We start from the raw sequence: 11113 nt of genomic DNA on the forward strand, positions 1-11113 counted from the left end.
ATGCTATCACGTTAGCTCGTAGCTAAAGCATTTTGCCGATGTATTGTCGTGGAGATAAAAGGCACTGAATGTCCATTTTGCGTTCTCGACTCTCATTTTCAAGAGGATATAGTATCCCAGGTGGTTTAAAATACAAATCCGTGATCCACAATAGAAAAAGGAGAGTGTGGAATCCAATGAGCCAGCTTGTACCTAAGTTACGGTCAGAGCCAAAAAAAGATACGTCCTTCACTGTCTCTCAAGTCCTTCACTGTAACGTTCCTCATCTACGAATCTTTCATCCTCGCTCAAATTAATGGGGTAATCATCACTTTCTCGGTCCGAATCTCTCTCGCTCCATTGTAAACAACGGGGAATTGTGAGGAATACTAGCTCCTGTGACGTCACGCTACTTCCGCTACAGGCCAGGCTTTTTTTTTATCAGCGAGCAAAAGTTGCAAACTTTATCGTCGATTTTCTCTACTAAATCCTTTCAGCAAAAATATGGCAATATCGCGAAATGATCAAGTATGACACATAGAATGGATCTGCTATTCCCGTTTAAATAAAAAAAAATCATTTCAGTAGGCCTTTAATTCTAGCAACATGGTTGTGAACGATTTTAAGTCATTTGTTCTCCAAAATGTTGCTTGTCACACTGTGATCGTGCTGTCCAACACTGGTTACTGCCATGTAATAAACACGCACGCACGCACGCACACACACACACACACACACACACACACACACACACACACACACACACACACACACACACACACACACACACACACACACACACACACACACACACACACACACACACACACACACACACACACACACACACACACACACACACACACACACACACTGTCTTCAAAGTGTGCATATTTTCTTTACTAAAATAGAGACTTTTGTCGAGGCCAGAACCAATTATTCATGTTTACATTGTTTCTTACGGAGAACTCTGCTTCACTACACAAACTTTTCCATTCACAAGGCATGTTCAAGAACCAATTGAGTTTGCAAACCGAGGTTCCACCGTATCCACCCACTCAGATATTTATCTAGCAACACTTGCATGTTTTATGGAACTTCAGTTTGTGGTGCAGTTAAAAACAGCTGATAAAACTTACCTCTTGGTCCAAATTGTACTCCTCTTTGGAATTGAGTGCCAATTTTACAGCCATGTAATCTCCACTTTTCACAGCATCCCGCAACTCGCCTGGCAGAAACAAAGTGGAGGCCATGAGGTTTGCGAAAAAATTAAAAAGTAATTTAAAAAATATGGGAAAGATCATGCAAACTATAGCGCGAATATCCTTTACATACAATTACACAGCGCTAAAATAAATACATTTGACATAGATTAATAATGATATTTATAATAATGATACTGTCAATAAAATGTAAGTGCAAATGAAAATACAGCTTCACCACTTTTGTCAGAATGTTTGCGCTTTAGAAGACTCTGTTTGATTGATATTGTCATGACTGACAAGTGGTGGGAGAGTGTATTACAACTGAGTACCATACAGATGGCAGCTGAGACGCAGACATTTTTGCCGGACCACCAATGAGCCCCCGGCCCTATGGTTAAATAACACTGGCTTGGACTTACTGGGCGACAGTAGAGGCGCGGACAGGATCTCGTCTTCTCCATTCAGATGTTTCTGAAAGTCGTCGAGGGTCATCCAGTCCAGGTTGAGATCCATTCCCAGGCTCAAGGCTGCTGGACCTCTGTCTGCGTGGCAGGAGCGAGACATATCACACACTCATGCTAGCACACATTCATCAAATTAAAGCCTTTGTGGCAAGGAAATTCTTCCTGATGATCTGAGTAACAATCGCAACACTGCAGTGTTTGGCAGATTCCAGTGCTCAAAACCAAGAACCCCACTGGTTGGTGACTCGGGCTCTGATAACGAATGAAAAACCTTGGTACAGCTGTACTTGTGACTTTGGCCAGAGAGACAATGAAGGTTCCTAGAACATGCAGCTACTTGTTAACATGGTTTTAATCAATGTGTGGATACAGTGGAACCTCCATATTCACCATTTTATAACTTCTGGATGGCACCAAATATGCCTCTGTGTGCGGACGCTTCATTCATTCAAGTTTTTATTTGGGATGAGCACGGCCTATTCCGGAAAAAAGATGCCAAAGCAGACTTATTTCACAGCGGTGGAGAACACAACCTCTCACACCAAAAATGATTCTGTCTAATCGCTGTAGTTTCAGCATCCTGCATTCCCGACTTTTCCTAAAAAAGTTTTCAGGCTGCAGTTCCACATTCTACCGACAGATGTCATCTCGGTTTGTATTTCAACCCCATACAATAATAGCCCTGTGCCCGTATTTGTCCCGCGATTATATCATAATACAGTCCTAAACTGTATATAAATATTGTAATATATATATATATATATATATATATATATATATATATATATTAGAGATGTCCAATAATATCGGCCTGCCGATATTATCGGCCGATATATGCGTTAAAATGTAATATCGGAAATTATCGGTATCAGTTTTTTTATTATCGGTATCGTTTTTTGTTTTTTGTGTGTTTTTTTTTAAAATTAAATCAACATAAAAAACACAAGATACACTTACAATTAGTGCACCAACCCAAAAAAACTCCCTCCCCCATTTACACTCATTCACACAAAAAGGGTTGTTTCTTTCTGTTATTAATATTCTGCTTCCTACATTATATATCAATATATATCAATACAGTCTGCAAGGGATACAGTCCGTAAGCACACATGATTGTGCGTGCTGCTGGTCCACTAATAGTACTAACCTTTAACACTTCATTTTACTCATTTTCATTCATTACTAGTTTCTATGTAACTGTTTTTATATTGTTGTACTTTCTTTTTTATTCAAGAAAATGTTTGTAATTTATTTATCTTATTTTACTAATTTTCAAAAAAAGTACCTTATCTTCACCATACCTGGTTTTCCAAATTAGGCATAATAATGTGTTAATTCCACGACTGCATACATCGGTTGATATCGGTATCGGTTGATATCGGTATCGGTAATTAAAGAGTTGGACAATATCGGATATCGGCAAAAAGCCATTATCGGACATCCCTAATATATATATATATATATATATATATATATATATATATATATATATATATATATATATATATATATATATATATATATATATATATATATATATATATATATATATATATATGTACACACACTCTATATATATATATATACTGTATATATATATATATATATATATATGTATTTATATATATTTTTTTTAAATCTTGTTTTTGAACAAATTACATTTTACTGTTAATTCCGGACTAGCTGCTACTTTTTTCCGACGCTTTTAACACTTTAGCTTATAAAAGGTGCGGCTGATTTATGGATTTTTCCTTGCGGTCGGCCATAATCCAATAGTTAGTGCTTTCAACTGGAAGTAAAAGTGCCGTTCCGTCTTCTAGCCGTCCATAGCGGGTCTACTCGTATGGATTCTTTATTCATCGCTCCAAGCAACGTTTGTAAGTTTTACAATATAACTAAAACAATTCTTACTTACTAAACCATCCCATGTGTAATGTCTGTAGGAGTGTTTTCGTGCATATTTGTACATGCTATCGTAATGAATAAAGCGAGTGTCGTTAGCATTAGCTAATATGCTAACAGGTTTACGAGTGTCTGTGTTAGTATTAATTAACTCACAATGACATTCTTTTTGTATTGTTTAACTGACACAAATTCCTCAGTAAATTCACCAAATCGTCAGCGTGGAGTTATTGAGTCTGTTTAGTTGATTGGAGCGCTAGCTTGCGCAGCTTGTGGGTCCATGACCATGACTTCTGTTTTGTTTGATCAGCCGTTTTACTGCTGTGTTACAGACACAGTTTGGAAACAATTAAGGTATGTAAATAAACATTTACAACATATTTCTGTGTAAATAACTTATTTCACAACGTATATACAGTATCTGCGACTTATAGTCTGGTGCAGCTAATGTATGGAAAATATAGTTTTCTTCCCAAATTTTACAATATAACTAAAACAATTCTTACTTACTAAACCATCCCATGTGTAATGTCTGTAGGAGTGTTTTCGTGCATATTTGTACATGCTATCGTAATGAATAAAGCGAGTGTCGCTAGCATTAGCTAATATGCTAACAGGTTTACGAGTGTCTGTGTTAGTATTAATTAACTTACAATGACATTCTTTTTGTATTGTTTAACTGACACAAATTCCTCAGTAAATTCACCAAATCGTCAGCGTGGAGTTATTGAGTCTGTTTAGTTGATTGGAGCGCTAGCTTGCGCAGCTTGTGGGTCCATGACCATGACTTCTGTTTTGTTTGATCAGCCGTTTTACTGCCGTGTTACAGACACAGTTTGGAAACAATTAAGGTATGCAAATAAACATTTACAACATATTTCTGTGTAAATAACTTATTTCACAACGTATATACAGTATCTGCGACTTATAGTCTGGTGCAGCTAATGTATGGAAAATATAGTTTTCTTCCCAAATTTAGTGGGTGGTGGCTTATATACCGGTGCGCTCTATAGTCTGGGAAATGTGATAGTTACCAGATTTGTCTGTGGTCTCCAGCGGGTCCTGGCTGCCCATGTGGCCATCACTTGCCCCATGGAGTTTGGGCTCGCCGTCTTCCCGCCTCTTCTTCCGCTCGTCGGCCAGCCCCTTCCTCTCCCAGCTCGGCCGCTGGCTCTCTTCGAGCCTCTCCCGGCGCTCCCGGGAATCGTCCCCGGGCCTCAGCTTGGTTGCCGACTCCTGTGCTTCCCTCTCGTCGCTGTCCAGGCTGAAGCCGTAACCCTGGCTGGGCTTGGAGACCACTGGGGGCGGGGAGACACATACTTCAGACCCAAAGAGAACTTCAGTTGAGGGACTGAGACAAAGGCTTACAATACTCCAGTGCTGCAATTGTTACTCTGGGGATTGCTACGATATGCTGTGATGTAACCACTACATGAATTTCACTTCTTTCTTTGACAGTTGCTTCCAATTTTGAAGGGATTTCCGACTTTTTTAAAAATTCTCTTTATATTTGCGAGTACATGGAAACAGCATGTCCTATGAACATACTAGTTTAGGACAAACAAGAAGGTTTTGTTCTTAATTACTGTTTAAAATTCAAATTACAGAAGGGCTGGTCAAAAAAAAACACCTTCATTTTTTAAAAGTAAGCAGGTATAAACTAGAGGTGTCTAGATAATTTATCCTTTGTTTTTTTGATCAAAACAACCAAAAATACTAGTCTCCATCTTTGCACTTTTAAAAAGGTAAATGAAAAAATAAATGAATAAAAACAACATTATTATATCACTCAGATATAATAGTCTGATTATTTATCAACAACAGAATACATGTTGACCTTATTTAACAAAATGCATTTTGTATATATTCTATCACAGTATATCATTACATCCATGAATACTCTAAATAAAATAAACACTCATTTAATCAGATGTAGTTAAATGAATAAAATATATCCTTTAAATGTTATATGTTTCCATCTCTTTGTTGTACCTGTCAAGGATATTTTTTTGTATCTTTTTTTTACTTAGGATACGATACCGATATCGGAGACTTCAGGATCGGTCGATACGACACTGAACCGATGTGATATCAACAGCTGTATCAGCAGGATTCATACGTACTTTGTGAAAGGTTTGATCGAGTGAAATTTTGTACAATAGTAGGTATGAAAAACACTAACCTTATGACAGACCTACGCTTGCTTTAAGTTAAAGTGGAGTGGTTTTTGGGGAACCAAGTTATTAATAGTAATTATTTAAGTTAGTCTGCTTTGCACACTCTTGGCATTCTCTCGATGAGCTTCAAGCACACCTGTGAAGTGACAACCATTTCAGGTGACTACCTCTTAAAGCTCATGGAGAGAATGCCAAGAGTGTGCGAAAAAGTAATCAGAGCAAAGGGTGGCTATTTTGAAGAAACTACCATATAAAACATATTTGACTTTGACGCAATAAATGTGTAACTTGGAGCCAAACTATTTTGACATAAATTGTGTGCTTACCCAAATAAACCGGGAAAAACGTCCCCGGGCAGCTGGACCAAACAGACAACTATGCATGGAGTGAGTCACACTTTATATTGATCATGACACACACATATTACAAACACTGTAATATGATTGTTCATGTTTTTCACTCAGCACAGATTGTTTTATCGCATTGTGTTGAGCATTACAAGACGTAGAAGCTAGCTTACCTCTTGCCGTAACTAGCTTACGGCTAATAACGTAGTGCGACGATGTGTTACTACGCTAGAAAAAGAGTTCCTCAGTGTTCACTCTTACAATAACAATGTCACTACAGTTTAGTTATTATACAGGTTACAGGACGTAAATGACGTATTTTTGACGCTTTTTGAATGCATTTTTAAAGTGATTTAGAGGTAGAATTGACTGCTAACGTTAGCTGCAACGCTAGCCACCAAGAACGAACCGATTTTTACAAACTGGAATACAAAAAAATTACAAACTTCTTGTCTCTCATAATGATTGTTAAAAAGGTGCATACCCTCCAACGGCTTGGTCTTGGCTTCCGTCTTTTCCGGCTCCTTCAGCGAAGGAGGCTCTTTGACTGGCTTGGAGACCTTCTCCACCTTTCCAAGGATCTAAAAAGTGAGAGATAAAAACAGGTGGACACCTAGAAGTCACATGGTGTGAGGATGTTATGGTTTTTGTCACAGTGTTTTAGAAACCACAAGGAAGGAGACTCTCTCTTACTTCCAATAAACCATGCAGCCCTCCCTTAAAGACCCCCAAGGAGATGTCAGAATGTCAGCGTCTTACCTTCGGGGCTTTGTTGCTGCTCTTGTCCGAGGCGGGTGTGTGCGCCGGTGGCCTGCGGGGGGCTCGGTCCTTCGCCTCGCAGTTCAGCAAGAAGGTCTCAAAGAGGTTGGTGGAGCTTTTGGCCTCTTTCTGCCCCGACGAGTCCTCTTTGGCGGCCTCGTCCTCTTTGTGCTTGCCCGCTGTGGCCAGCGAGGACGTGGAGGCGGACGAGGGTGTTTTGGCGGCGGCCGAGGTCCCCTCCTGACTTTTGCTCTTGGCCTTCTTGTGCAGGCTGGAGCTGTCGCTGGAGTCGGACGAGTGCGGCGCCGCCTCCTCCCTGCCTCTGGACGTGAGGCTCTTCAGTTTGTGGAGGCTGCTCTCTTTGAGCGAGAAGTCGCCTTTCTTGCTCTTCCTGTCCAGGATGAGCTCCTTGATGCCCTGCAGCTTCACGTCCAACTTGGCCTTCTTGTGTTTGGCCTTGTCCTCCGTGCGCGTCTTCTCCGGGGGCTTGGCGGACGTCTCAGCCTGCGCGTCCTCCTCTAGTTGGGCGTCGGAGAGGCCTTCGCTTCGGTCGTCCTCCAGGGGGCCAGCAGGGCCCTCGTCTTCAGAAGACTCGATCTTGCGCTCCTTCTTGGCTTTCTTCTTCTTCCCCTCCTCCCCTCGCTCCTTCCTGTGCTTGCCTCCATCTTTCGTCTTGTCTTTCTTGGGTTTCTTGGGTGGAGCCGGCTCGTCGTCCTCGTCATCCGAGTCAATCAGACGCTTTTTTTGCTCCGCCTGTTTCTCCTTGGGCTCGGGAGGGGAGGACGGCATCGTCTCCTCCTCATCGGTCTCCGGCGCCGGCACGGGCTTGAACTCATCCCTCCACTTGTCTTTCTTCTTCTTTTTCTTCTTCTCCTTCCGCGGCTCCTCCTCTTCTTCCCGTACCTTCTTTTTCTTCTTCTTCTTGACGGGAGCCTCGCTCGGACGATCTTTGTCGCTGTCGCTCTCTGAGTCGGCGTCAAACAAGTCGCTCTTTGTAGGAAGCGGGTTCTGCTGCAGAGAGAAGCAAAAACTCCTGAAATATCCACCTTTAACCCCGTATAAAGTTACACTATCGGTATTTTTTCTGTTCCAGCTGTCACATTCAGGTCAGCTGCCGCACAGTAAAATCAGCTTTGAATAATGACAAATAAGGGAGCAACACCACACAAAAGTTTGTAATGCAACATTGTGTCCTCAAAGTCACGTTTGAATTGAACGCACTTTACTCACAACCACGTTTTATGGACTGTCCTCCATTAATCCACGGGCCAATATTAATCCACTCAAAAAGGTGAAAAATGGAGGTAATATAATAATCCAGAACGTTGCTCTGAAGCAATACAGCAGGGGTCACCAACCTTTTTGAAAGCAAGAGCTACTTCTTGGGTACTGATTAATGCGAAGGGCTACCAGTTTGATACACACTTAAATAAATTGCCAGAAATAGCCAATTTGCTCAATTTACCTTTAACTCAATGTTATTATTAATAATTAATGATATTTACACTTAATTGAACGGTTTAAAAGAGGAGAAAACACGAAAAAAAATGACAATTAAATTTTGAAACATAGTTTATCTTCAATTTCGACTCTTTAAAATTCAAAATTCAACCGAAAAAAAGAAGAGAAAAACTAGCTAATTTGAATCTTTTTGAAAAAATTAAAAAAATAATTTATGGAACATCATTACTAATTTTTCCTGATTAAGATTAATTTAAAAATTTTGATGACATGTTTTAAATAGGTTAAAATCCAATCTGCACTTTGTTAGAATATATAACAAATTGGATCAAGCTATATTTCTAACAAAGACAAATCATTATTTCTTCTAGATTTTCCAGAACAAAAATTTTAAAAGAAATTCAAAACACTTTGAAATAAGATTTAAATTTGATTCTACAGATTTTCTAGATTTGCCAGAATAATTTTTTTGAATTTTAATCATAATAAGTTTGAAGAAATATTTCACAAATATTCTTTGTCGAAAAAACAGAAGCTAAAATGAAGAAGTAAATTAAAATACATGTTTTAGTCTTTACAATAAAAAAAAATAATTACTTGAACATTGATTTAAATTGTCAGGAAAGAAGAGGAAGGAATTTAAAAGGTAAAAAGGTATATGTGTTTAAAAATCCTAAAATCATTTTTAAGGTTGTATTTTTTCTCTAAAATTGTCTTTCTAAAAGTTATAAGAAGCAAAGTAAAAAAATAAATGAATTTATTTAAACAAGTGAAGACCAAGTCTTTAAAATATTTTCTTGGATTTTCAAATTCTATTTGAGTTTTGTCTCTCTTAGAATTAAAAATGTCGAGCAAAGCGAGACCAGCTTGCTAGTAAATAAATACAATTTAAAAAATAGAGGCAGCTCACTGGTAAGTGCCGCTATTTGAGCTATTTTTAGAACAGGCCAGCGGGCTACTCATCTGGTCCTTACGGGCTACCTGGTGGGCACCGCGTTGGTGACCCCTGCAATACAGCCTCCACTCACACAGTCTTTCAGTTCCTTCTGCCAAAACCGTTGATTCGGGACTTACCACAACCTTCTTGGCCTCTGCTTCTTTCTTGGCGTCCGTGGCGGCCTTCTTAAACGCTAACAAGACCTCACGGCAGTCCTCCAGGTGGGCCTCAGGCTCCCAGGTGTCGTCGTCGGAGCAGTAACCTTTCCAGCGCACCCTGTAGAGCACCTCGCCCTGGAACACATTTCACACAGCCCATGAGCAATACTAAAGTCATCATTTGCAACCTCGAAATGATCATTTCAGCCCTCACGGGGTTTCCCCCACGTGTAAGGTAATTGATCGTGGGGGCCGGCCACGGCAAAAGTGAAGGCTTCTGATATGAAAATAAATGAAATCTAATGTGTTGTAGCGTCCAGAAGAAGTCACATCAAGTCTGACGCACTTTCACTTTCACTTTCATTTCAATCTTATGCAAACAACAGGCCCAATTCCAACTTGTATTCCCACTGGGGTTGTCTTGATACCGACATTATGGTATCAGTACCGGCACCGATATGTATTTTGATACTTTTCAAAATAAAGGGGAATACAAAAAAAAGGTAAAGAAGAAACCGAATGTTGTGATGATGCAAGAAATATGCACGGGATTGTGTGAAGCGAAAGGCAGCCTGTCTGCGATGTGGACGTACCGAAAATTCCAGACTATAAACCGCTACTTTTTTCCTACGCTTTGAACCATGCGGATAATTCGAGACCTTTTTTTCGCTGGCAGCCATAGTGCATAAACCGGTAGTTGTTTTTTTAAACAAGCAAATACTCTGAATATAAGTGTTATTGTTTGTGCTACGGCGCCATCTTTTGGCGGGGGGTTTGGGGGGCGGGGTTTGGTGGTAGCGGGGGTGTATATTGTAGCATCCTGGAAGAGTTAGTGCTGCAAGGGGTTCTGGGTATTTGTTCTGTTGTGTTTTAGGGCTGCAACAACTAATCGATTAAATCGATTATAAAAATAGTTGGTGATTAATTTAGTCATCGATTCGTTGGATCTATGCTAAGCGCATGCGCACAGGCAATTTTTTTTTTGTAAAATGTATTTTTTTATTTTTATAAACCTTTATTTATAAACTGCAACATGTACAAACAGTTGAGAAACAATAATCAAAATAAGTATGGTACCAGTATGCTGTTTTTTTTCAATAAAATACTGGAAAGGATAGAAATGTAGTTTGTCTCTTTTATCCGATTGTTAATCGAAGTAATAATCGACAAATTAATCGATTATCAAATTAATCGTTAGTTGCAGCTCTATTGTGTTTATGTTGTGTTACGGTGCGGATGTTCTCACGAAACGGGTTTGTCATTCTTGTTTGGTGTGGGTTCACAGTGTGGCGCATATTTGTAACAGTGTTAAAGTTGTTTATACGGCCACCCTCAGAGTGACCTGTATGGCTGTTGACCAAGTATGTCTTGCATTCACTTATGTGTGTGTGAAAGCCGCATATATTACGTGACGGGGCCGGCACGCTGTTTGTATGGAGGAAAAGCGGACGTGATGACAGGTTGTAGAGGACGCTAAAGGCAGTTCCTTTAAGGCACGCCCCCAATATTGTTGTCCGGGTGGAAATCAGGAGAATGGTTGCTCTGGGAGATTTTTGGGAGGGCCACTGAAATTCAGGAGTCTCCCGGGAAAATCGGGAGGGTTTGGCAAGTATGCCCTACGTCCGTGTTTTACCGGATATGTACCGCTTCGTACAGTGGCGTTTTAAAAAGTCATTAATTTTACTTTTTGAAACCGATACCGATAATTTCAGATATTACATTTT

The 11113-nt window shown here is 39.8% G+C and overlaps 1 protein-coding gene across 3 annotated transcripts in view; it reads right to left on the minus strand.

Moving 5' to 3' along the window:
* The window catches only part of mphosph8 (M-phase phosphoprotein 8), a 49266-nt gene that overhangs the window by 35815 nt on the left and 2338 nt on the right, over positions 1-11113 (minus strand). For 2 of the 3 annotated variants that reach the window (XM_062067438.1, XM_062067435.1), the window contains exons 2-7: positions 9369-9524; positions 6834-7844; positions 6559-6655; positions 4585-4848; positions 1604-1726; positions 1119-1207 (exon numbers count right to left, since the gene is read on the minus strand). In XM_062067438.1, the coding sequence (XP_061923422.1) occupies positions 1119-1207; positions 1604-1726; positions 4585-4848; positions 6559-6655; positions 6834-7844; positions 9369-9524 (1740 nt within the window). The remainder of the gene's footprint in view (positions 1-1118; positions 1208-1603; positions 1727-4584; positions 4849-6558; positions 6656-6833; positions 7845-9368; positions 9525-11113) is intronic. The other variant, XM_062067437.1, reaches the window with a different exon arrangement.

Source organism: Entelurus aequoreus, linkage group LG13 (genome assembly GCF_033978785.1).
Source record: "Entelurus aequoreus isolate RoL-2023_Sb linkage group LG13, RoL_Eaeq_v1.1, whole genome shotgun sequence".
NCBI classification, from domain to species: domain Eukaryota; kingdom Metazoa; phylum Chordata; class Actinopteri; order Syngnathiformes; family Syngnathidae; genus Entelurus; species Entelurus aequoreus.